This window comes from Chiroxiphia lanceolata, chromosome 21 (assembly GCF_009829145.1).
Source record: "Chiroxiphia lanceolata isolate bChiLan1 chromosome 21, bChiLan1.pri, whole genome shotgun sequence".
In the NCBI taxonomy this organism is placed as follows: domain Eukaryota; kingdom Metazoa; phylum Chordata; class Aves; order Passeriformes; family Pipridae; genus Chiroxiphia; species Chiroxiphia lanceolata.
Genome location: NC_045657.1, coordinates 6569816 through 6597311, shown reverse-complemented (window position 1 = coordinate 6597311; position 27496 = coordinate 6569816). Strand labels below are relative to the sequence as shown.

At 49.8% G+C, this 27496-nt stretch overlaps 1 protein-coding gene across 1 annotated transcript in view; it reads right to left on the bottom strand.

Moving 5' to 3' along the window:
- Positions 1 to 1423: 1423 nt before the first annotated feature.
- MEGF9 (multiple EGF like domains 9) overlaps positions 1424 to 27496 on the bottom strand; it is a 50364-nt gene continuing 24291 nt past the window's right edge. The window contains exons 4-7 of the mRNA XM_032708669.1: positions 14927 to 15066; positions 11284 to 11427; positions 10148 to 10420; positions 1424 to 6299 (exon numbers count right to left, since the gene is read on the bottom strand). Coding sequence (XP_032564560.1) covers positions 5845 to 6299; positions 10148 to 10420; positions 11284 to 11427; positions 14927 to 15066 — 1012 coding nt within the window. The 3' untranslated portion in view covers positions 1424 to 5844. The remainder of the gene's footprint in view (positions 6300 to 10147; positions 10421 to 11283; positions 11428 to 14926; positions 15067 to 27496) is intronic.

Genomic DNA, 27496 nt, shown 5'->3' with positions numbered 1-27496 from the left:
AAGTGTTTGTCCAATGGATAAAGATATGGATATATAGAGATACATCCATGTTTGTCTTCCCTGGAAGTGTTCAAGGCAGGGCTGGATGGGGCCCTGAGCAATCTGGTCTAGTGGAAGGTGTCTCTGCCCATGGCAGGGGGTGTAACCAAATGATCTTGAAGGTTACTTCCAGCCCAAAACATTCCAGGATTTTATAAATCTATGTATACACAGACAGATAGTATGGGAAATTTCCCTGGGTTACTGCACTGCACAGTGTCTTGAAACCTGCAGCAGCACCAGGAAGCTGGGAGGGGCAGAAAGGCCAGAGAAATACCTCTAGAAGCAGTTAACAACTTGCCTTCTCATAATCTGCTTAATGTTGTTTAACCTTAGCTTAATTAGCAGCACATTTGGGGAGATTACACTAAATCCTCATGCCAAGAAGCTGTGTTGGAACTTCCCTGCTTCTCAAGGAAGCCCGAGGTCCTTCCCACCTCAGGAAGAAAGTCCCTAAAGACAGTCTGGGAAGGAAGTACTTATGGTGAGTGTAGTGTAGGGTGAGTTGAGCACAAGCTGCCCTGGAGCAGGACAAGAGCCAGCTGCTCACTGTGCTGTGCTGTGGTGGCACAAGGAGGGTGGATGTCACCAGCAGCTGAACACGGGTCCTCCTCACCCTCCTGCTCTCACTCCCCACTCTGGGGACCTGGTTCAGCTCTCAGTTCTGCCTCCTCCTCTCACAGCTCCCAGCAAGATTCTTCCTAACTTAAGTCATACACAGTCCAACTGCTCTGCTAATGCAAATCAGGTCCCAATAAACTCCCTGGAATTTCACCGCTGTGGCCCTTACTTATATAGCTCTGGCTCAGCTAAACATTTGAATGAACACTTAAAACCAAGTGCTTGCTCAGTTTATGAAGCCTTACCTCTCCAAGTTCTTTGCTTAATAAGGGCTGCAGAGTCAGACACAGCTTTCAGCAGAAAAGCTGAGCCTTTAGCAGTTGTAATTTGCAAATAAATTAATTTCTTAATGCTGCCAAGTGAGACAGAAACACAAGTTTTCCACAGACACTCCCTGAAGTGTGTCCATGTGAATGATATAGAAAACAGTGGGAGAGCAGACATGGATTGTGGAGATCTCAAACATGTCAGTGTGAGCAGCTGAGGGCTGGGATGGTTCACAGCAGACACAAGAGACCAGAGGACTCATTTTTTTAGCTGAATTATCTGACACAGGATGTCAACTGTACTTATGGATATCTGATGTTAAAAAACATTTTTGTGCCTCAGTTCTCATCTCACATACAGGGCTATAATGAAGGAATAATTCTCTTGGAAAAAATATCATTACTGTGATGAGATCAGATTCCATCCTTTGTGTCATTGGAAAGACTCCTGCTGAACTTCAATGAACAAAACCACAGATGCAAAAATCCAAGTGGCATAGATACAAATTATATACATTTATTTTTATTCATTTTAAATAACATTCTTCTGTATAAATTCTGACATATATTCAAATCATACACTTTTTTTTTCCTTTTAGAAATGCATTTGTAAGCATAGCATATGCTTGGGAGACGCCGTGTTTGGACGTGTAGTGAGACTGATGGGTTTCAGTTGGGAGCAAGCACAACTTTTAAGGCCCACATTTTTCTTATTTTAATCCATTCCTCTGACACACAAAGAGCAGAGTCCTGTGGGAGCTCACTCCAAAACTTCACTTTAAAGAGAAAAGTATTTTTATACCCTTTATTTAAAGGAGACTGTGCAAGCTTTCTGCCACGTTTACATTGCCTGTAACACTGAAGATAACAGTGCTGCACAGCAGTGGTTAACTGACCCAGCATACCTGGATGCTGAATACATCCACTCCTCTTTCCTAAATGCTAAGTTTGCTCAGCCTGGCCCAAGGGAATTACCATTCCAGGGGCTGACATCTCCTGACAGCTCCCCAGGGCCAGCGCTCCTCGCAGCTATTTCCAGCCACGGCAGTTCACGAGACTCGAGATCATCTGTTCTCATTAACCCAACCCCTTCTCTGCACATCTGCTGCACTCTGTGCTCACCAACTGCTCTCCCCAGCCGTGAGCCCTCCAGGCTGCCCCAGGCCTGACACACCTTTGTGCCCTTTACCCGCTCCAGTCCGGCCTCTCGCCTTTACTGCGGAACTGGGCTCACCCCATACGGACCAGCCCAGCCCTCATGACCCCAAGGATGGTGCCTTGAGGTGGTTTCCCGCACCCACCCAGCCTCCCCTGCCCTGTTGTGCCTTCTCTGAGCTCTGCAGCTGCTGTCCCATGCCACAACCCCGTTCTCTGGGACATCCTCACTGCTGGATCTGGGCAGAAGGTGCTGCCTGGTGGCCCCTCAGGAATGCCACGTGTACCTGTACTGTCACCTCAGCCCTACAAGATGCCTCCCCCTGCCTCGCTGGCTGCTGAGCTGGGCCTCAAAGCAGCCCTGAGAGTCCATTTCTGGTTTACCTGCCCCTACCCCAACCTGAGCACCTGGGAAGCCTCATGACACAGGTCATGGTCCTGGTGACCTTCATTGCCCAGCAGAGGCATTTGAGCTCTGCATCCCCTCCAGTCAGAGCTGACTGGAGACAGAGGAGACAGAACTAGCTCAGCCTCTTCCTCCCCTCTGTGGTGCCAGGTATGATTGATGAGAGCACGGAGGATCTGGTCTCACATCACCAAAGCCAAACACAAAGCTGTTTATTCTTTCCTTGCCGAGGCATTGACCTCCTCCTCTAACTGTTGTTCTCATGTGCCAAGGCCTGGGTGGCAGGAGGTGGCTGGTGGGTCCCTGCTGAGTCATTCTGACATCTAACAAGCCTTGTGCCAGTGCCACACTCTCGCTGTGCCCTGCTAAAGGACATCCTGTGCTTTCCTCTGCCATCCAAGCCTGGGCAGCCAGGTCCCTCCTGCCCAACCAAGCTTCCCATCACACCTGCCAGGCTGTCTACGTCCCTTCATCCAGATGTGCAACCCACAGACAACAGCTGTACTGCCCCCCCCTTGCATCCTGACTGCAGGGCATCCTGACCTCCTCCTCTGCCCAAAGACAGAGTGTTTGGAGCACTCTGAAGGTCAGAAACAGCCCAGGTGCCAACACCTCCTGTGCTGTGGCAGGCAGGGACTAGGAGGGCTCAGCACCTGAGCCCACGCTCTGCTTGTGCAGATGGTCCTTATTTCTACAGTGAGACAAAAATCCAAGTCTGTTCCCATTACAAAGCAGCCCAGTCACACCAAAATTTGAGGAAGAGCTGTTTTGTGGCAGAGATTAAAAGGTCTACTAAAGTGTTTCAGAAACATTAAGTGAACAGTCTGTCCTTCACTTTGCCCTCTAATATCAGTCCCCAAAACTAACACTTCCTAAATTACCTTGCCCCACCCTATGAAGTGACCAAGTGCAAGTGTATCACTAGATTAGCAATGCTACATAATTACATTTTTTAGGAAATTTTCTATTTCAGCATCACTCTGCTCTTTAAGAGTTGGCTGAGCAACTCCAGGATTAGCAATATCCAGATTTTCTCCTCCAGTCCTCCCCCGTTTTATTACTAAAAGTAACCCTATTATGAATGACATCAGCCAGATTTATTACCTAAACTATGGGACCTCACCCAGGCCCACAGCAGGCAACTGCAGCTTTCCCACTGGGCCTATATGCAATTCCACACCCTGCCCTCACTATTTCCCTTGGTCAACCTCAACTATTTCCCTCCTGCCTTGTCGTGCCTCATCTTCAATTCAAATTTTGAGGCAGAAATGGCATCCTTGTGCATGTGTTTAAAGCACCTATTTCCCCCCCCTCCCAAGCCTCCAAAGATAAGAAAAGCCTCCACGCAGCACCAGCAAGCAAATAAATAACCACCACATTCTCCCTACCATTTTTCACCTGGAGAAACACCCACTTTTGCCTGGCTCTGAGGATGCATCCGCCAGCTCCTGCTGACCTTTAGCAGGTACTTCACTGATCCTCAGCATTAATTGCTGGACAGCAACACAGCTGCAGCTCTGGGGCTGGGCAGGAGTGAGGTGAAATATTTGTTCCATGCCCCGTTTCAATGCAATGGTTTGATTTCCAGGGGCGGGACCCCCGTCTTGAGGCTCACAGGCTGCAGGGACCAACTGAGGAGCTCCCCGGTGTGACCTCCCCGTGCTGTGCTGCCTGTTTGGTGTTCTCCCTCTGCAAACAGCCCACCAGCCTCCCACAGAAATCAGGGGACTCTCTAAAACCTGTTCCCTGTAGGTTTGTGTGACAGCTGACTCCCCCTCCTACCTTGTGCTATGTTAAATTCCTTAAACCACCCATGGTGCACTTTTACCTGTTGAGCCTCGAAGTGCAGATCTGTCCCTGTGAGCTCCTCATCTCAAAGCTGTCGCCACCCCAATCCAGGAGACCTTTGCTTTTGCCCCTCGAGAGGCCAGGAGGCTGCACTCAGCCCTCTGGCACGTCTGCCCCATCAGAGGTGGCAATGGGATCCCTTCACCCCACGAGCAGCTGCTTCAGAGAACCTCAGCCATGGAGACCAGGCTCTCAGTATGTTCGTGACAGTGAATTTGCATTTTGGATAGAGATTTAAAAGCAAACAACAGATTGGTACATCCGATTTTTGGACACCTACTCGGCCCTAGTCATGGCAACACTGGCATTCGCTCTATATTTAAAGGAATGGCAAAATTTGACAGATGCAAGTAGGGAGCACTCACATTTTCTCTAAAAAAGAAAGTTATTCAATGACACTAGAAGAAAAGCTTTAAGCAGTCGTTGTTTGCCAGAGGCCCAGCTCCAACAATATTGCCATCTCATTTACAGTATTTTAAACAATCCTCATGTTTTGTTTTTGTTTGGTTTTTTTTTTTAACAACGCCACTAACCGCTGTACAATTAAAATCTAGAGGATAAAACATGACCTGGGGAGTAGGGGAGGTTGGGAAGGGGTTCATGGTTACGTTGTTGGGGTGTTTTTTTTGGTTGGTTGGTTGTCTTTTTTACAAATAATTACAAATACAATTCCAAGAAGATATATTACATTTTATATACAGAACACACCATTTCTATCAGGGTAGGTTATTAAGCCTGGCTTTTATTTGTACACGGCAACCCTGAGATGTCTTGTCGTCTTCCCTTGCACAGAAACTATACAAGTTCATTAACTCCTTCTAGAAAAAACTGGATTGCTATGCTTTAATAGCATCATCACCCTGTATAAATACTCAGAAAGGGAAAAGCTTAGTCTCTTCCCTAATTTAAATGTTCTCATGATTTTTATCCTGTTTCCCTGCTTAGTGGAAACAGATAATGGTGACTTTTTTTCAAGTGTGCAACTCACTCCTCTACTTGCCTTTTGGTAGCACAGTGAACAATTATTTCCCTTTTTTTTGTCCTCCTTTCAAACAAATTTCTCTCAGGAACTAAAATGATGCCTTTCTATAAGGTTTGTTTCCTGAAATTCCACTGTTACTTCATGAGCTACTCCTCAAACTAAAGGATGCAGACATAAGTGTTGGATTGGCTGGAAACAAAGTAGCTTCTGATTCCTCACGGGGGTTCTGCTCTGTCCACCCCACCACCTCTTCATAACAAAATGTTTCAGATCAGCACAATCAAGTGTTTAACAACAGTGAATTCTATGGATCTTTATGGAGAACAGGACACTGAATGCATTTCACCACGTTACCTGGAATTCGGATGTACTACACTGCCTTCTGCTCACCTGCAAGCTACAGCACGCCCAGCATTAGAGTACCTGAAGAGCAAATTCCTCTGCGTGGAGCCTTGGCACGGATCCTGATACCCCTTCCACAAGCCCTGTAGCTTTTTGAAGCCAACTTTGGAACAGCTGGATCGCTCCTAAGCTTTATAATTATGCATGGGAGTCGTCAGCGTTAGCTGTCCGTTCGGCGCCACTTCATTCCCGTCGTCCTCCAGCAGCCCCGACACGTCGGCGTTGGGAATGCTGTCGTGGTAGCTGCTGAAGCTGATGTTGTCCTCCTTGAGCTCAATGGTCCAAAAAGGAGCGTTCAGTTTTCGGTTCTGATACTCACGGTACATGTAGACGGCGCCCACGAAGCCCATCAGCAGGACCACCACGATGATGATCACCGTCAGGATAATGATGTTGAACTGAGTCCACGACACGTCTGCGAAGGCAGAGGTGCTGTTGTCAGAGGAGCTGACGGGAAATATCGTCTGTAGAGTTGTTGGGGACAACGTACTGTTCAGCACTGCCGTGGAAAACGATGTTGCCTTGGTGGTGTTTGGAGCAGAAGTTGTAAACTCCCTTGTTTCTGGGCCAAGAGTGGCTTCTACGAAACAAATAAGAAACGGTCAATAAAAATCTCCTAAGCTGGAATCGAAGGCAAACGGAAGAGATTTGACATTTATATCAGTTATTATGGCAATTAAGTCTACACTGTTAAAGCTGGTATTTTTTTTTAAATAGTTTACAAAATGGTTCGCCAGGGTTGGGTCTTGTGGTTTATTAAACTAATTCTGTGTGCTACGTGCCCATGGACTGCAGCATCCTTATGAAAAATCTGGTGCTGGAGGGATAAGTGAAGTAGTCAGGATGCAGTGTTCCACACATGAGCCTGTGATGAGAGCAAGTCACCCAGCCCAGCTCCTGTTCAGCCCACGAAAACGGGGCTTTACCAAGCTCAGCACATTTGGACTCTGAACCTACGTGTCACTTGGTGTCTGTGTGGCTGCACAGTCAGGCTGGGAGGACACAGCAACTCCAGGAGCTTAAACCCCTCACAACCAGTGCAACAGATGCAGGATTATTTTCATGATATTATTTCTGCCTTACTTGTACAAACAAGAAGAGCAAAACTGAAAAAATGAACCACAAGTATTCTGCCATCACAGCCTTTAGCAACAGGTTTCAGTGTTTGCACTGCTCTAGGTAAAAGGGCAAAATAACCTCAGTTCTGCTTTTAAGTGAGGAAGTTGTACACAAACCTCATGGAAACCCCCTGCCTGCACAGCCAGAAGCAGAAGGTGACCAAATCACAACAAAAAAGACTGTGGATGTTCTTATGGAGCTTTCAAACACAGCAGGGGCCAGTTGGGATCCTGTGCTGGTTTCAGCTGGTGCCACATGAGCATGGATGAGAAAGAACACGAGAACTACCAGAGTGTGCCTTCTTCTGCAAGCTCTGCCTTCTTCTTGGCACTAAATATTCAAGAACCTGCCTTGCTTCCAGCAGCCATGGGATAATTCCCTTCTCAGATCTAGGAGTCAGTGACAAGTCAACACTGGACATCTCATAAGTGGGATGCAAAGTCATTATGTCTGCATCAAACCAGCTGAGCCACAGGCCTCAGAGAGCACCATAAATCCTGAGTATTAAGCTCACAAAAGTAACTAATAAAGCACTTCCTCACATGAATAACCTGATCTATTTTAGACTCTCAAGTCTAGGCAGCAGGAACTCTCCAGAAGCTGAAGCCTCAATCAGCCAGAATGTTCTCTACACCTATTGCTCCACAGGATTCTCTTCACCCTCTTTCCCACTCTCTTCCTGCTCTCGGAAAAGCGACTTCATTTTAAACCCACGTACAGCTGCAGCAATTACAGCTGATGGTGCTGTACAGATCCAGCTCTCCTGAACATCTACTAATTATGACTGAGGAGGAGAGTCACTTCCGAAGGACTAATTTTGCACTAAGTTGCATCTCCAACGGCAACAGGAGCTGGAAATACTCAGCACATCTCCTGCCACGGGTCCTCAGGGGAACTCCCACGAGTTAACTTTGGGCTGTCACGTTCCCAGTTCATGCAATGAAGAAATGCCTCTGGAATGGGCATCATACACCTAATGGAGCCTCCTGCTCAGAGTCCCCTCCCTGCAGCAGCTCCTCTATTATCTGCAGGTCCTGCCTTAGGCTGATAAGGATACTCAGGATGCTGAATGCCAGAAGGTGTTTCTCTATGGGATAATGGGCAGAATTCTGCAGTAGGAAGCAACATGACATGAGCAAGAGGTTCCTGGAAAACCTTTGACTTTGGGGAAAGGGCATGAGGAATTCAGTCATCCTTCCCAAATTCCTTCATCAACACTCAATCCTTGGCGAGCCCCGCCAGCAGCTATAATTAGGGAAAAAAACAGAACAGAGACAATGGCTGATTCACCAGCAAGGAAACAGCACTTTTCTGGGCTTTATTTGTGAGTCAGCATCAGCTCAGTGCTGGCACGGAGGCCCTGGGTGAAGACATTTCCTGCAGCTCCCGGTGACAGGGCGGGCAGTGCCGAGCTCCGGCCGCGGCGTCGCTCCCGGGCCGTGCCACGGCGCTGCCTGTTCCGCTCCCGGGGCCGTGCCAGCTCTCCAGATGTCCCAGAGCAGCTCCTTGAGAGCAGCAGCTGTTCGCTCAATGGGCTGCTTTGGCAGCTTTGACATGAGCATCACATCCAGCTGCTTGATTGAGATGCCAGCTCGGCAAAGCTTCTGCTGCCTCCTGCAAGGAGTGAGCTCCGGCGGGAGCCCACGCGCCAGCTCCCGGGTGGCACAGAGCCACACTGCACCACTGAGTCCTTGCTCTGCCTCACCATGGCAGCAGGAACACCATCCCCTCTGGGGCTGGAAACACTGACTTTAGTCACCCCGCACGTCCTTGGAGTATTCTCTCTATCAGCCTTGAAACCATCAGAATCTTGGTCGGGTTTAAGGCTCTGTGGGTACCCAGGGTCGGGTTTAGCTTTGCCCAGGCTGTGCAGAACCTGCTGTCTCGTTTCAGCTGCCATCACTGAAACACAACTTGGGTGATGATTTCACTCCAGAAGCCCCTCAGAACCAGGCCACTCCGATGCACTCGTGGTTTAGGAAAATCTTAACCTAAAAACTAGTCAATGCTCAGTACCTCAGCATGTCAATTTTTAGGCAATTTGTGTGTAAGAAACAGGAGAGAAACCACACACATTTTTAACTGCTTAATAAAAAAGGGGAAAAACAAGTGTCAGGGAAAGAGGAGAGCTCAAAGAGCATGTCCCAGTCCCTGTGAAAGGCGACAGTCTTCCCCCACATCAGGGACTGCCTATAACAATGCCATTTAAGTAAAACCGAATGGTGAAAGCTACAAGTACACAAGCAAAGCCATGTATATGGATTTTAATGGAGCAAGGTCATGTGGATCTTTGCACAAAGCCAGAGCTGTGCAGGGAGGTAATGGATGAGCTGATGCAAAAGTGCTGTTTCCAGCTGCATGACAGCACTGTTACAGCTAATGAGCCTCCAACTTTGCTGTATTGATCACCTCCCTGAGCACGGAAGGACTCTGTGATTACATGTCCAGAGAGCAGCACGGGACTAAAAAACTACATTAGCTCCTGATGGAAGATCTGAATTGAATCTCTGTCGGTGATAAGGCCGAATTTATGCCCAGACACTTCCTTGCACTCTGGGTTCCCTCATCTAATACATCACACCAGTAATATTTCCATTAATGGAGCTGAAGATCCAATGTAAGGACCAACCTCCAGACAAACACTGAAGGAGCAACTTCAGAATCATTTTCTTTCACTTTAGTTCAAGCTCTCCTGCTGTGCAGCAGCCCCTTTAAGAACTAGAGTTTGCATCTGAAATGGTATAAACAATGGACTGGAGACTGATGAGACCCCCAGAACTGCTACCAGCGAACTCTGGTGTTGACTCTCTCTGAAAGTTTGGATCTCACCTTTCTGAGCTTTGGCTTCCCCATTTAGAAAGAAAAAAAACACAGGATACCTAAAGTTGGGCCAAGCTCTTGTTTGCAGGGCGTGAAGAGTGATAACATTAAGAACAGCCTTCCTAGGGAACCAGCCAGTGCTATGGAATGGAACAGTCAGTAAGGACAGTTCACGGGGCACTACGACATCCCAAATCTTCGTTCGCGAAGCCCAGCCATGATGACGACATCAAGCAATGGAAGTCTGAAAACCTACATTTAAATTCACTGCAAAGAGGGTTTTCTTTTCCAGCTTGTTCACTAACAGTGCCTGCCACAGTCTGGAATCAGACCACACTTCAAGGCCAGTAGGCACCAACACGTTACAAACATCCAACTTTCTTCCCTTCACCACAGGCCGGATAAACCTAAACCAACGCGAACAACCACCGCTACTCCCTCTCCAAGCTGCACAGGGGGCTTTGACAGACCCGAGGAGGTCTGTTTTACCTTTCCTGGTGCAGTTGCTGCCCTCGGGGTCCCTGGTGTAGCCCTCCTCGCAGCGCTCGCAGTGGAAGCCGGCGGTGTGGTAGAGGCAGCCGATGCACTCCCCGCTGTCGGGCCGGCACACGCTGGGGGAACGCGCCGGGTCCACGTTCCCGTTGCAGTTGCAGCTCACGCAGATGCTGTCGGAGTTGTAGTAGCCCTTGTCACACTGGTTGCAGTTGAGGCCCGTGTAGCCCGTTGTACACTGGTCACACCTCGGCACGGTCTCGCCAGGCTCTGGGGGACACAGGAAGGAAAGCAGGGATGTGCCGCAGCCCCTCGCAAGAGGCACGGGGATTTTTCCCACAAGGCACTCTGACAAAAATCAGCAGCGCCTAAGTATTAACCAAACTCTAGTTTTTGAGCTGGAAACACAATTTTTGAACTGCAGCAGTTTTTCTCTGTTCCTAGGGGGAAAAGCAGCTTTATGCCTTGCACCAGCCTCACAGAGCACTCTCAGCACGTTGCTAAGGAAAGAGATCATTACTCCTGAATATTTCCGTCTCAAACAGGCAATTTCAGAGAACAGCTGGAACTATATTGGGAATGCTTGTCATCTGCAAGAACTTTTTGGCCTATAAGAAGCCAGAAGTGCCTTGATTGCAAAACTGATTAAGGAAGTATCAAAAAAAGTTATACATATGATTATTACAGCCATGACTTCTCTCGGTTACATTGGGGAATCTCTACTTGGAGTCCCATGGAGATGTTCAGAAGCAGGCTCAGAGGTATGGATGGCTACATGGCTACATGGCACTGCTGGGCACCTCTCCTGGCTGCCACAGGCTCAGCAGTTTCTCTCTGCAAAATTCTGCACGTGTTTCAGAGCAGGCTGCAGCAACACAATGGGAGTTAGACCCAGACTTTTAAGATCCCTTCCAACCTAAGCCAGCTGATGTGATTTTACAATTCTACGTTCCCTCCGCTGCACAGTTGCTCTCACAAGAGGCAGCACAAGCACCAGGGACACATCACAGCAGGAGCTACTTCCACAAGGTGCCCACAAACAGGAGATTCAAAGGCTGATGCACTCTGAGGGGCAGTTTAATAGAAGAGAGCAACGTTCATTGTGAGGAATTAGAGCAAAAGAAAAGGCTCACGTAAGCGGCAGGTGCCGGTGGATGCCACGGTGGAGCAGGGGCAGCGCTGACAGGCGTGGGTAGGATGGGAGCTGCGGTAGAAACCCTTCTTGCAGAGCTCACAGTGGTCCCCCTCGGTGTTCTCCTGGCAGTTCAGGCAGGTGCCTGGGGAAGGGAGAGGAGCACAGGCAATGGTTCAGCAGCAGGAACTGGAGCAGAACATTTGGAGCAAGAATCCGCGTGGAGCGCTCTCAATTATCGGAGCTCACAGGTGGGTTGGGATGCCCTCTGGCCAAAACATGATCCTCGCCTCTTATGACCTTCTGATGCTCATCCCCTCGCTCCACATACACAGATCATGTGAAAAAGCAGGTGGCCCCAGAAGAGAGGCCCCACAGCTCATCACTGAAAGGTCACTGCAGGTAAACAGGGCCTACCAATGTTAAACTCTCCTCAAGGAAAGGAATTTCAGTTTGCCTTTGTACCAGTGAGATGGAATTTTGAAGCTTCAAGTCTCCCACCCCCACAAGGGGTCCCTCAGGTTTATGTCTTCAGGTTTTTTTGTGCGCAGCCTCTTCCTACACCCCAGAGCTGGTGGTGAGGGGTAAGGGTGTGCCACCATCCTGCTTTGGGGACAGGCTGCTCCATCCCACCAGTGTGGCTCCAGCTTCTCCATCCCCAACACAGGAGAAGGCAGCAGCGAGTCACTGACCTTCCCAGAGAAACAGAGGAGAACTGGGGGCTCACATGAGCCACCTCCCCTTCCTGGGGAAGCCCCTGAATCAGAAAGTTGACGTGCCGTGTCTCAGCAGAGGCTGTGTCCTAATGGCCTCCAAATTGCATTTTGATACCACTGTGGCCAGAGAAGAAAAATCTCCCTAGTTACGAAAGCACAGCCTCTATCCAAAGCCTATCCATCACCAGGAACATGCTGTAATTCAGCCAGCTCCTCAGTGAGGTGGCAGGGAGCTGAGGGAAGCTTGTGTGATTAAATCTCAGTACCACGCTCTGCAAAGGCAACAGCCCCCTTCTGTAAAGCAGGGTGGCACAGAGCAGCATATTCACCTCATGTGAGAGCCCAGATTCACTGAGCTGATCCAGCAGCGCTGCTGGGGGATGGAAAAGTCTCATATCAACACCAACCACAGGAAAAAATCCTGATTTATGTTAATGCTGGCTGTTAAAAATCCCACAACAATATTTCTTATTAATATCGGAACAGTTTGGCTCCCTCACAAGCCCAACACACTGCATGGCTCCTGCTCCTCTCTTTCCACAGCGATGACTCTGCAGCTGAGCATCCCTGAGCCAGCCTGGAGTGTCCTTGCAGCCAATCCCTGTGCTGAGGGCAGGAAGCAAACCCAGGAAGCAGCTGATTCACCCCCAGCAGGGCACTGACAGCACCCCGATGACTACAGACACTTGCTCGGCGTCAGCTCCCACCCACTGTTTGCTCTTCCCTCAGCAGCCTGTCAGACACGAGCCAGTGGTTTTTGTGGGAGAGATGTCAGGGTTAGAGGGGAAAATTATCTGCTGGGCTCGGTTTCTCCAGCAGCAAACCCTGATCAGCTGTTCCAGCAGGATGGATTCCTAGGACAGGGCAACTCACGGGAAGTTCATTTTCCCGGCCACAGCACAGGTGCCTTGGACTGTCCTCCACAGGCATCAATGGGGGCATAAATCTGGAATCACATCTGCGTTGTCTGTACAGTCCTGGTCATTTCAGGACCAGTGCCTTTCCCATGGGCAGAAATCACTCACATTCACCCCCCCCAGCCCTGCAAAATGGCTGCGTTTCCATGAGTCAGCACATTGCTCAGCCCTGCAGAGCACGCACAGGCCTGCCATCAGGTATCGCTGTGGAAAGCCTTAATAATTAATAGCACTTCTCATCCCAATAATGCCCTCAGGAAGGATCAGACCTCACAGTACCCCAGCTGGGAAGAACCAACCCACCTGATTGCACAGACACACCACGGGGTGCAAGGGTCGTGTCGGAGGAAGTGCTGTCGCCTGGGGAGCTCTCGCTGCCCAGTTTATTTATTTATGCCCAGTAATTTTGAATATTCCTCCCGGACAGAGCAATGCCAAGCAGGAACCAGCTGCAGAGCCGGCAGAGGGAGCCCAAAGTACAGCATTAATGGGAAAAAAAAAACTTGAAAATTTGACAAAGACTACATAGAGTCGATGTAAAGCTGGGGAGGTCACACAGAGTGCAGTCTCTAAAGCAAGCTGAGTGTTCTCCTTATTTATTAAGTATCAAATCTAATCTTTAATTGACTGTTCTCTGTTCTGGTTTTGTTGGGTTCCCCCACCCCCAGATGGAGGAAAATTTAAAAAAAAAAGATAATATTTTTGTCAAATCAACAAAAGGTCATTAACCAAAATGAGGGGTTTTCATTGCAATGCCATGGGCAGCGATGGGCAGCAGCAGCAGAAAGGCTGCCTGAACAGCCCCATCCCAGGGACAAGGTCTGTGCTGGGTTTTCTTTGGGTTTTGTTTCATAAATCAAAAGCAGGGAGAACATTGATGGGGAAAAAAAAGGAAGAGCAGATTATCCTCCTCCTTCACAAAACCCACACACCCAGCTCCAAATCAGTAACACAGCTGATGTGTGCACAGCTTTAGGGACAGTCTTATATCCATCAATGCTGGTAGGACATAAGCACATTGAGCTCAGTAGAGGAGAGAATGCAGTAATTCATCCTCAGGGAAATGCAGTAATTCATCCTCAGGGAGCACAGATCCAGCACCCACCGCTAACGCTGAGCGGGATCGGGGCACCAGCACTGCAGCTGCCTGTTCCTCTGCTGCCAACACACAGCCCAGGAGGGAACACTGGGGCAGAAACTGCCCAGAAACACCTCATTTGATGGGCTCTGCCTCTCTGCCAGCTACACAAAAACCCTGCAACATTACTTTGAATTATTATCCCTTTCTAAGCTCCTGGATAAATATCACAGAACCACATTTCAGCTGGAAGTTTGGATGAGAATTTGGATTTTTAAGTGAGTCCTGTGGCTGAAGTGAGGGTTGCACAGGCAATCACATAACATCTCTCCCCTGGGATCTGTCCTTCCAGTGGAGATGGGAAAGTGATTAGGCTCCCCCCTGCCCTCCCATAAGCTGTTCAAGCACAGGTGCCTCAACATTTGCACTTCATCAACATCTGAGTGAGAGACAGTCAAAGAAACGATCTAGGAAAATGAAAACGGTCAATTTATAAGAAGTGGGCAATATTAATTAGGAGCTGCCAGTTTTTTCCAGCTCTAACCCTGCTATCTGTAGCAAAATGTCCCCTTACGTCAGTGCCAGTACAGTATATGTTTCCAGGTAAACAGCAGTTAAACAAAAGCTCTTAAAAAGTTCATGTTTTGTGTTTATGTAAGTGCAGAGAACAATAGAGCCCTGATTTTCGATACAGACTGCTGAATTAAGGCTCTGCATTGCAGCCTGGGGTAAAACACACAGCCTTTATTGCCTTCCTTCAAAGAGGACCAGCTCCATCCTTGCCCTTCATTTCCACTTCAGTTTTAAGGTAAAAATTTTGGGTACTCAAGGCATAAAGATGTAGATGAAGGGGAGAAGAGCAGAGGTGTGTGAAAGCAAACAGCAAAACCCAGAGAGAAGGAGACAGGTGAAGTCTGCAGCCCCTGCACTCACCTGTTGAGCTGTTGCAGGTCTGGGAGTGGTTGTTGCACTGACAGGGCTCACACGTGGTTTCATTAAACCTGTAATATCCGTCACTGCACTGGTCACACTTCAGGGCCGTGACACCCACCTTACACTGGCACTTCCCAGAGCTGCAGAGGGAAAAACAAACACTGAAACCTGGCTGTACTGGAAGTCATCCAAGGTATAAACCCACGGGCAGGGTTTTGGACTTCCTTCCCTCTTTTTCCTCCTTTCTGCTGGAAGCAGCACATGAAACCCACGAGCAACCGATTCCAAAAAGTGATGGGAAGTTCAAGAAAGGCCGAGTCTCTGCCAAGCCAGTTGCCCCAACAGCAATTTCCAGCTGGGCACCAGAAATCACGGCTCATTCTAGAAAGCTCTGGCCCAAAGCCACCCCGTTGCATCAGCCCCAGCAGATGCTCCAACAGCCCCTCTCCAGTCCCTGCTCCACCAGGCACCAGCCCCGGGTCCTGCAGGACTCTGGGACACCCGTGGTCACTGTGCCTGAACAACAGCAGAGCACCCACGTGGACAATGACCTCCCCTCCACACCACTGCCGAGCAGCACCTCCCAGATTTTCGGGTGAACAGACAATTCCCTGCTCACCACCTGCTCCACCAGCTCCCCCGGGGAGCTGGCACAGGATCTCAGGTGTCTCGCTCGGGTTCCAGCCAGGGCAGGTGTCAGCCACCTGCACTCCCTCCACTTCCCCTCCATGACCCCATTTATCCCTTCCACACAACACCTCCATGGATGGAGAGAGGGCAAAGCCTCTCTCCAGTTGACTTCTGCTACCCAGCAGGGTCAGGGAAGTACAAGAGAGGGTTTTCCCTTCCCCAGAGAAGGTTTCCACTCCAGCTGACCCCAGAGAGAAGCTGTTTACTTGGGCACAGTGTGACTGCAGGAGGGTGGAGCCCTGCACAGCGAACACAGAGGGCATTGCTGGTGGCTGCCACGAGCAAACAAATACCAGGAGCTATAAAAAGCAAAGGTTACCCTCATTCCTTTGGCTTTCCAAGCCACTCTCTCCACACAGAGGCTTCAAACCCTTCGCTTTCATAAGCGACTTTCCACCCTGGCAGCATTTAGCTCAGCTCTCCCAGGAATCACAGGAATGGATGAAATGCTCTTTCCCATCAAGCCCTGGGCACGGCAGCGGCTCATCCCACCTGCACACGGGGAACAGCCAACGCCTGAGCCGAGGGGCAGGGAGCACTGAGTGCCTCTCCACGTGTCTGAGAGCCCTGGGGTGACCTGCAGAGAACCTCAGCCCTGCCTGCTGCACAGGGAACCAGGACAGCAACCCAAATAAACAGGATTTGGTCTCCTCCAGGTGGTGGATTTATCTGCACACGAGGCAGGTACCACCATCAGACATCCCTGCACGCTGCTGGATCTCCCTCCTTTTGGCTCTCCCCTTTATAACCTCCACCCTATTCAAACACTTTTTAAACACCTTTGAAATACCTTTTAAATTCAGTATTTCAAGGCTCGCTGTGCCTGCACAAAGCTCATCCATTGTTCCCCCTCTCCTCCAGCTGAATAGTGAGCAAGGCACAATTCACCTCTAAAAGCCTCCAGAAGAATCTGCTGATTAAAACTAATAGAGGCTTGATGCACTGTTGATGTGTTGTTTTTAATTAAAATGCAGTAGATTGCAATGTTTGGGAGAAGACGTTGCTTCTGTTAGAAATCAGCATAATTTAATATTTCTCTTGTTTGTTTGCTTGCCAAAGGAAGAGGAAACACCAAAACAGGGACCTCAGCCCAAGTGGCTACACAACTAAATAGTTCCAGAATCTGAAACCTCAGGCGTATGTAACGGTCTGATTACAAGAAGGAAAAAGAAATATGATGTCTCCTTGCTCTCCAGACCATTATCTGGAAGGGCAGCAGGCAGATGCAGGATTCAAAGGGATGCTGGTAAGCAGCTCAGTATGTTTGACTTTTAAAGAGCTTTTCACAAGACCCGACATTAATCCAAACGTTGTCACAATGTTTAAAATAAGCGCAAACAAAAAGCAGCTTGTTTTTATTTGCTTCTGACTGCTACTGCACAGATATTCCTGTAAGAGGGCAGGGCACAGGCAGAGCCAAGCAGGGAAAAGTAACTGATATGGGAAGGAAAATATGATATTTAGCCTGAAAATGAATCTTTCGGAGATGCACCCCCTGAGCAGGGTTTTGGAGGACCAGGCATTAGAGCTGGATCATCTTCACCCTCCCTGGCTTCCTCCTGCAGTCCAGGGAGCTCAGTTTTACTCCCTCCTGTCCCTGATGAGGCCTTTATCTTAATGACACCCTCCTCTTCCTCCTGGCTGGCCCCCTTCCATCCAGACTCCCACTTCATTTCATTAAAGGAGGTTTATTCCCCCAATGACCCTGCTAGAGCTCAATGCAGCATTTTGGGGCAGAGTCCCTTGGTTTTACTTGTTAGCTTAAAAATAACAGGAAAGAAAGCTGTTTTATTTTTTTCTGAAGAAGTAAAAAAGACTGTTTTGGAAAGTTTGGTTTGAATGCCTCTCAAGCAGACCTTTTTTCAACATGTTACACATGGCAAAGAGCCAAGTCCTGCATGTGCAAGAATTAAATCACTCAGCAAATATAAAGCTTTGCCTGTGGTCATTGCTTCCATAGAATAAAGCCCCCTTACAACACTCCTTTTTATAGCTCCAGCCCAGCAAAGACTGTCAGACACTTTTTAAAGCAAAGGTCAATGATATAAATGCATTGAAACCACAAAAAAAAAAAAATCCTGTTAACAGACCAATTGTGCCCATAAAAATCCAGAAATCTGAAAGAAAAGACCCACAGTTTAATACTTGCACAGCAAGAACTGAACTGGATTTTGAGTATCAGCCAGGAATTTCTTTTTTGGGGGAAGTGGGGGGAAGGAGGGGCAAGGGAAGAGGGAAACATTTTGATGCAGCAACATCAATTGCTCAACTCCATTTCAGATGATGATTAACTCCAATCATCCAAGCCAATTTTTAGCACTTGAAAAAGAATTGATAGAAGGATGTGTTGGGACAAAACCAGACTTCCAGTAACCAAAGTCGCCTGCCAGCTTTGGCTTCTATTAGATTTTTATGAATATACTTACTTTAGAGACCGTGTAGGTAGTGTGAATCACCAGCACATCATCCATCAACTTTATACAAGTCTCCTCATGATTAAAACCATCACCAGCACACGAGACACTGGCAGAAGGAGCCAGCAGTGATTGTTGCTTGGCAGGGACAGACCACGTGCAAGGCTGGGATCCAGCATGGAATGACCTGACCCTCCAGGAGTGGGGGCTACACACCAGGTTTGGGACCCCCCCCCAAGGCAAGGGGGAGTTGCATCTGATCCCCCTCATCCCTCAGGCTCCATGTTATGCCTTGGGAGCAGCTGTCCCTGCAGGGAGACAGCCTGGGGCTGGACTAGGATGCAGCCACCCTGTGGATGCAGCCTGTGTCCCGCAGATACGGGGCAAAGGGTTGTAAATAAAAGCAAAATATTGGGCCAGGGAACAGCCTACACCCCAAAATATGCCTGCAAAAGCTGTCTGGTTTCACTTCCACTCCCCAGAGGGCCCCTCCAGTCCCCTAAAGGGAAACAGCCACAGGATGTGGGAAATCCCATCACTCACCAAGTGATTTGTGCCACCAGTGGCAACCAAGCATTCCCCATGGTGGGATTTTACAGGTCTGATGGCCAGGGAAGGACACACTGAAGGGACAGGCTCCACCTGGGAGCTTGGGCAGTGCCTTCGCCTTGCACTGCTCAGCACAGACTGCAGGAGCTCAAGGCCTCATCACAAGGGAAACAAAGCATTAAAATATCTGTGGTCTGAGACAGCCCACAATGTGCAGTCACATCTGCAAGGGGTCTCCACTCCTCCTCCACAGAAACATCCTGACTTTAACTGGGACATGACAGGCACAAGATGGATGGGAGGATAAAGGACCATGGCCTTAGGGGCTGTTGGGAGACAAGCTGTGCATAGTTAATGGTGTAACAGAAAACCCTTAGCAAGCTTCAATCATCTATTTTCTTCCTTTTTTTTTTTCCCCAAGGAGGAGGGAAGGGAGAAATTAATTTTGAATATTTTCCCAGACACCAGAAAATCCTGGATGCCCAGATCCCAGTCACAGCCCAAGGACTGCCTGACAATGTCAGAGCCAGCAGAAACAGCACAGCACCAAGCTTTTGTGCCTTTACTTTTAAAACATAACAGACTGGTAAGATTTTGGGACAGAGTCAGACAAGGAGGGAGCTTCCATTGGTCCCAAACCCTGTGAATGAGCCCTGCAAACCCCCCCCAGCTTTGAAGAACAGTTTCGCCAAATACATTTATCATCTTCTCCCTGAAGCACAGAGAACACCTACACACCCCACACCTCAGCACCAACCAGGACCAGCCCCAGGAGAGATGGTGAGGGGCCATTCCCCAGCCTGGTGGCATCTCCAGCTTCTTCTGCATCCCATCCCCTCCCCTTTCCCTTGGAAACCTTCAATGACAGCTATGCCCATCATTCATCCCAGCAGGGCCCGGAGGTGTTCCTGGAACAGACACAATTAACAGCAGCAACAGCGTATGAATGAGGAAAATCGCGTTGAGCTACGAGCATCTGTAAAACAACCCCCATGAAAAGGCTTTGTCACACTTTGATGGGATAAGACAAAAGGATTCGGCACAAGATTAGGAGGATTCAGAAGGGATGTCTCTAAAAATGGTGTGTTCTTCCAGCGAGCTTGGCTCCTTTAGTGCTGATTTTCTGTGATGTCTGACAGCAGCCAGGGGATGAATCTCTCTTATATTTTCCTGGGTTGCGTGGAAAAGTTAACATTTGAAAGCTAAATGCTCCAAGACACTTTGGTGGAAAACCAACACTGTTAACACTCAATCAAAGAATTATTTAGGTTGGAAAAGTCTCCAAGATCATCAAGTCCGACCTGTGACCGACTCCCACCTTGTCACCCAGCCCAGAGCACTGAGAGCCACTTCCAGTCATTCCCTGAACACCTCCAGGGATGGGGACTCCAAACCTCCCTGGGCAGCCCCTTCCAGTGCCTGAACACCCTTTCCATGAAAAAATTCTTCTTGATGTCCAACCTGAACCTCCCCTGGTGCAGCTTGAGGCCGTGTCCTCTCATCCTGAGGAAACCATGAACCCTTCTAATGCATGAGCTGATCTTCCTTCAGGTCACTTCATCTGAACATCAGCACGTGGGGAAGGGGAGAGCAGGAAAAAGCCCCACGTTGGGTTTCTCCTCCCCGCTCCCTCGGCTCAAACCAAAGCCCTGGCAGCCAAAGCAGCTCCGTGGGAGGGTCAGTGGGGCCAGGGCTGAGCCCCCACTCAGAGCCCCTTTGTGGAGGGCAGAAGAAGTGGGGCTTTATGGGGGCCAACACTGTGCCCATTGTGCGCCGCATTCCTCGCTCCGTGCCGGGGGACGGCGTCTGTTTGTGTGGCAGCCCTCGGCTGAGCAGGGACACTTCACAGCTCTGAAAGGCCACTCTGTGAATGTCAAAGGGCCACCTTGTCTGGCCACCGCCGCCTCCACAGCCCCGGCTCCCCCGCCAGGGAAAGCCGGGAATCTCCAGCCCCGGGGCTGTGCTGCCTCCTCCGGGGCCCTCCCGGCACCACCCACCAGGACCAAGGGGGCTGGGGAGGGACGAAGCAATGGGCCTGATGGTCCTGGAGAGCGAGGCTGGATGGGGTCCATTATGGTTTCCATAAGGAAGAGCAACAAAAGCCTCACTCGCTGCAAAATTTCAACCCCAGATGGTGTGTCCTGGTTTCCCAGAATAAGCCCTGGAGATCATGGCAATGCAGGGATGGAACAGGAAACCTCAATGCAGAGAAGGACACATCAATGAGGATGGCAGGGAAACAGGGCTGGTCCCTACTGGACACACCAGTGGTCCCTCCATCCCCCAGATCTCTGCTCAGGCAGTAGCAGAAGACAGGCTGAAGCAGTGCCTGAAGTCAGGCTGGGCAACAACCCCAAACCAGAATCCAGCCACAAGAGCTTAAATAGTTGAGCCAATATTTTTTTTTTTGAGGGCAGTCAGTGCTTGCCAGAGCAGCAAGTCTGCAACAGAACAACACAGGAACGGCAAAGCCTGCTGGAAAACCCACAAAATAACAGGATTTCTGAGAAGCCACAATTACCATAGGGGAGATGATAACAATCCACCTTTCCCTGCCGCTGTGTCCAGTCACTCATTCATTTCCTATCCCTGTCTGCAACCGAATAAAAAGGGGTGCAGGTACAAAATTTACCTGTTTGTGGAAGGAGAGGGGAGGACAGCTAATTGGATGTAAAGGATGCAAGAGGCTGAAACAGGAGAGAGATTTAGATAATTAAAGCATGCAGAAAAATAGGCTCTAACAGGGTATTCTTCTGCTTTTCTGACGTCCACATGTAATAATTCCCGCTACAAAACAAGATCTGTTCTCTGCAGAATGATGCTGACAAGGCATTACTGGGAGATAATGAGCCACCAGTTGTGCTCAGCTGATCTATAAAGGGGAGAGTAGCCTTTTTAAAGGGAAAAAAGAGGTGCCTTTTTGTCTGGTTTTTTGGAGGTTTTTTAAAGACAAATCCTTAAGGACTTGAGCTCCCAAGGTCATCTCTCCAAAGGGGAGCAGTGCCCAATGTGGTTTTACCAGACTGCTAAAGTACAGCAGAATGGAAATACAGATCCCACGCAAAGAAGAGACATTTCAGAAGTGTGATGACACTTCAAAGACAGAAAATGAAGGTTTTTATCTATGCAAAATGAGAACTCCATTGCTTCCCCCAAATAACCTCCTGGGGTTGGGATGGGCAGCAGTCCTGGGAACATGAGGTTTCTCTGATCTCAAACCACAGCCTTGAGCACCCTTCCTGTGCAGGCTGGTGGAGCTCCACAAAAACCTTGAATTTCAATGGATCTGCATTTCCTGACTAACCAAACAACATCAAACTCTGCTCCACATGATGCCCAAGGTGCCTCCAGACTGTGACCCACCTGGCTGCCTCTCAACACCATCAGGACCAGTGTTCCTTACTGCTTCTCTCCCCTTGATCTCTTTGCACCTTTCCACGTCCCAGCAGCTCCACAATCCCACCGCGTGGCTCTCCCTGCCCAGCTCCCCCAGAAACCCCAGCCCTTATTCAAAGGCCTCAACAAAGCACATTGTCCAGAGCTGCTGACCTTACCCTCACCAGCAAGGCTCTTGCAAACCCCCATGAGCAGGGGTCACAAGATCAGCCTCTCCACACAGAATCCCACCACAAAGGCAGCACACAGGGATGGTCACTGCCCTCCCTGCTCAGCCTCTGAGCATCCCTGCTCCAGGGGACAGCCATGTACAGATGCTCTCAGGGACACTCTGCCTTCTTTCTTTTTAAATGGACATGATGTCCCCTCGAGGGGGCAAAACATCTCTGAATTAACACTTGGACATTTATATGCATGTTATTCTTTTTTCTCAATGGAAATGAGTGACAGGAGCTGTCTCTCGTATGATTTATGCCAAGCCTGCAGCACAAACCGTGCAGGAACCAGGAGCACAGAGCTGTCTCCACAGCCAGCAGTAAGGAAAAGCTGCTCAGACAGCACAGGAGCAGAGCACTGCACCCTTGGGCAGTGGGCTTCAGCCCACAGGAACCAAAGCTCACATCACCTCCAAGTCTCTGCTTCCCATCGCCCTTCTGCTTGTGGGGAAACTTAGGCACAGGCAGAAGGAGCAACCTAATCCACAGATCTCAGTTTAATATCATCTGTTTTCACTTGGGACAATGGCAGCAAATATGTGTGTTTAGTCTGCAGCTTTTTTAAGGAAGTGGAAAAACTTTAACCCAGTTTAGATTGTTAACCCAGGTTTAGGTAAAACCACGAGGTGAATCTATGCCAGGGGAGGTTTAGGTTGGATATTAGGAAAATATTCCTCCCCCAGAGAGTGACTGGGCACTGAACAGTCTCCCCAGGGCAGTGAGCACGGCCCCAAAGCTGCCAGAGCTCAAGGAGCATTTGGACAATGCTCTCAAAGACAGGGTAGGATTGTTGGGGTGTCTGTGCAGGGTGAGGGGTTGGACTGGATGATCCTTGTGGGTCCCTTCCAACTTAGAATATCCTGTGATCCTTGAAACACCCCACAGCAGCCACAGCTCTCCTCTTGCACACTGGCACAGGTCATGGTGCACCAAAAGTTGTCTCTCCTAGAACCAGGGTAAGTTAGTTTAAAACACAAAACCTCCCAGGGAAATGGGGAATTGAGGCTGAGCCCTTCTGCCAGACAGCAGCTTCTCATAACACCATCTCCACTTCACAACTCTACTCCCCCATGCACATCCCAAATCCTGGGGTGCAAGAGCACCCACACAGGGACAGCTGCTCGTGGGCTAAACTTGCTGCCTCCACAACTGCAGGAAAAGCAAAGCCACAAAGGCCTACCCTGGGAAAGCCTGGGGTGAATGACTTGCAGGAGGTAAATCAGGGTCATCCCACCTCTCTCTCCCTGCTTGGGAGCACAGGGAAGCCCCACACCAGCACTCAGCAGATGAGCTGCCAGGGCCCCACACCACTGGGCTGCCCTTGGCCAGTGTTTACAGCCCCATGTGGGGACAGGGCAGGGCTGGCAGTGAGGTAAAAATAAATAAATCAAAAACTGCAGAGTCATTTGACGTCTCCTGCTCCTCAGGAGGGTACCACATGCTGCCTCATCCAGGCTGGCCTCATCCTGCTCCTTTAAATCCATCAGCCAGACGACAGGTTTACACAGGAGAGTTATTTTGGTGTGTGTTGAAGGAGCTGTGCCCGCAAGGCTCCTCACACCGGGGCACGACAGCTGTGAAACTAAAAGGCTTTCTCAAACCAAACCTCTTCCCCCTCAGCCTGCACATCCCAGGGCTGCTGAGGGAGCAGCTGCTGTGCCATGACTCAGCTGGGGACACGAGTGGCATTCGGGGCAAAGCTGTGCAGGGCACAGAGGGCCAGAAACACTGCAATGAGCCCCAGCACTCCCACTGCTGCTGGGGCTGGAGACCATCAACCCACCTTTGCTGCCTCTGGCTTGGCCCCCTGCCCAGCCCTGGGGAGCAGGAGATGAGAGTTCAGGCACAGGACTCTGCTCACATGAAGTAAAAAGGAAAAATAAGTGCCCAGGGTTGCAAGGCTGGAAGATCTGGGCTGGGCAGCCCAGGCACATCGACCTTCTCCAGCAGCATCATCTTCACCTTTGCCTCCTCCACCAGGAGGGAGGTTCCTCCTTCCTCAGAGGACACAGAGACAACTCAGCTTTCAACTCCAGGTGCCCAGAAGATGGTGTGAGATGCAACTGGGGGGGGCAGCTCCTGGTTGGAGCTACATCACCATGGGCTGGGGCCACCACCAGCCACCCTCCCCTCCCTGTCCCCGTCCCCAGGGCTCTGCAGCAGGAGCACAGCCCTTCCAGCTCAGCCCGTGCACCCAACATGAGTCACCATCCTCATTCTCCACTACTCTGACCTTGACCATGGCCCTTGAAACTTCAGCTTCATTCCCCACCCTTCCTCTATGGACTATGAACACTTCCAGGCCACAGCTATCTTTAGCAAGCATCTGCACAGCATCCAACCCAGAGAAATGTGGTTTTATCTGAGGTTTCTAGGCGTTAACCGCAACAGGGACAACTCACTCCCCCTCTCTGAGCAGCCCAGGACTCCTTCCAGCCCCACAGCGAGCTCCAGCTTCAACCACACACAGCTCTTCATCTAACAAAAAAACCCACCCAAACCAGAGCACAGAAATACCCTGCCATCCCAGAGGGGGATCTCAGTGGATCTTCCCAGATAATCAAATTTAAACCACCACCAAAACAGACCTTTGATTAGCAGCCATGGAGGCCATTCATAGCGACAGCATGTCAGGTCAATGTGCACTCCCAAAATCAACTCTGTGCCTGGGGAAAGGGATTTCTTTTTATTTTTATTTGACAGTCTGCATTTGAGGTCTAGTTAACAAACAGCAGACTTGGGTTGCCATCTGGCCGGCCCGAGAGCGTGCCGAGAAATAATACTAATAATCATCATATGGTGGTGCTTTAAAAGGCAGTTTTACAAAAGGCTGGGCAAGCTGATTGAAACCTATGAGGCATGTTTTGTGTGCCCCGAGGGCTTGGCCTTCGGGCACTTTGCCTCTCCAATCAGCCTCCCTCAAAAAGGGTCAGAGTCCAAAAATCACGCCGCTGTTTCACCCGGAGACTGATCTGAACGGCAGCCGCTTCTCTCTGAGGGCAGCACGCAGGAATTCACTTGTGCAACCTGGAGTTGGGCTGGTGCTTCACTAATTAAATAAATAAATAATGGAGCTTACAGGATTTTTCATGTCAACAAAGCAGTAGCTGGCTGCTGGTGTTGGGCAATGCCTGCGTGCCTCATCCCGAGCAGGGATTGCCCGGAGGGACACGCGCCGCTCCTCCAGGGACTCGACAGCAGACACCCAGGGTTTCCAGCACCAGAGTCAAAAATCTCATTCCTGGATTCACACTGCAATGCAGAAGAGGTTCTCCCACCCATCAGGGCATATCCCACTCTGGGACCCACATCCCTGATGCATCCCTGCACCCATCCCAGCAGCACACAGGCAGGAACTGTGTCCAGCCCCAGTGTCCCACTTTAACACAACAGAAACGAGGGGAGCATTTGCCCCACCGGGCTTTGTGCCCCACTCCATTTTCCCATACACATCACCACGCACAAGGCTGCCCATCTTGCAGCCATTCTGATGCCCCCAGCCCTACAACACAGACAACTGACCTAATTTTCCTCTTTTTAAAAACACCCAGAGGTCATCTCTGTCTGCAGCAAACCCCACTGAGCCGGGAAGAGAAACACAGAGCGACCTCTGTTAGCAACATCCCCCCTCCCCAAATCTTCCTCTGCATTTTGCCCTGTGCTGTCTCTTCTAAATGGCTGAGAATGAGCATCTCCCACATCCCTCAAGGCTGTAAAATGGTGCTGAGGAGAAGCTGGGGAGGTCCCTGCCATTCCTGGGCGCACACACGCTGGGGTGTGGTGTGATGGCTCACTACATGCTCCGACTCCACCTCATTCTCCTTCACAACTCAGAGCATCTCACCTGAAGTTCCCAAGGGCGTTTCTTGGCTCGCCCCACACAGAGAAACGTGGAGAGAGACATCACACACGTCCGTGCTTCACCCACTGCCCAGTGACTCAGAGCTGGGACAAGAATGCTCCCTCCCAGTTAACCCAGTTGCTCCAGCAGCGCTTTCCCTCCTCTCCCACCTCTCAAAGACAAGATTTGCCCCATTTGCCTTTCTGCCCAATTTGCCTTTCCAGTAGATCTGACCAAACTCGCACTTTCAATTCTGTGGCAAGCCCTGATGCTTCCAGGCACATCTTCCCAAACCCAAAACAGCCACTAAAAAAAAAAAAAACCAAACAAAAAACTCCATACTTTCCACCCTCAAGAACCACCTTTTTTAGTAAGAAGGTCACTCTAGTCAACTGGAGTGTTACTTTTAAGTTCTGAATTCTCAGAGCTTATGCAAGCAGAAAACTGCAGCATTGAAACAAAAAGGAAGGACATCAACAGAGGGCTTGGGTGTTTGGGAAAAGATAATGTATAAAATAATTACAGGCAGCATGTCCCTGCAGAGCATTTCGACTCTGACTCAGCCCCAGCCTTGGCAGGGAAGTGCAGGTGTTCCACACACGCTGAGCCCAGACCAAACCCTAAAAGACAGAAAGGCAGCAGGAGCCTGGGAAGGCTGGAAGTCACTGCAGGGTGGTTTGCTGGGATCTCCTCCAAGGACAGACCTTGCAGCCTGCTGCATGCGAGCAAGAGCTGGGGACCCAACGGGTCAGGCTGCTGCTCAGTCTGTTCTTGCAGGGACACAGAGACACCCCCCAACTCAGCCACGAATCTCTGACAGCCGACAGATCACCGGCTGGAGGAAAAATAATTGCGTGCCAGCTTTTAAAAGGCAAGATGTGAGGGTGGGTGAGGCGAAATGAAGAGGAACACATTCATTATACAAGAGCTTGAAGCATCAGCCCCGGTGACTGTAAACACCAGGCAAGGCAGGAGCCCACTCTGTGGTCAGTCTGCTGCTTCCATCCCGAGGCTCGGCAAGGGCAGAGCACAAAGCTTTGCCTGCCCCCGGCATAATAAATATCCTTTCGCAAAATAAACCTCTCCAAAGCCCCTGTGCTCCACCCCAGCCTCCCCTCCCCTACCCAGCTGAGGCGTGAAAGCCGTGCTGTCCGACAGGGACTATGGGATGCACAAGGCATTAGAGGAGAGGTTCTGCTTCCGTGCGACTCAGAAATGCAAGTCAACTCCCTTGGGGGCTGCCAGGGCTTTTGCCACAGCTACGGATATTTTTCTAATCCAGCCCTTGAAAGGGGAAGAATAATCTTCATGAATTTTTATAAGACCAACTTCCTTCCTGCTATTTTTTTTTTTTTTAATTTTTCTTCTAAATACTCCCACCAGATGACAAGATCCATTCTTGCCTGACCCCGAGTCCCAAAATACCCCCCAAATCCCAACGCCACGCGCACGGGCCCCGCAGGAG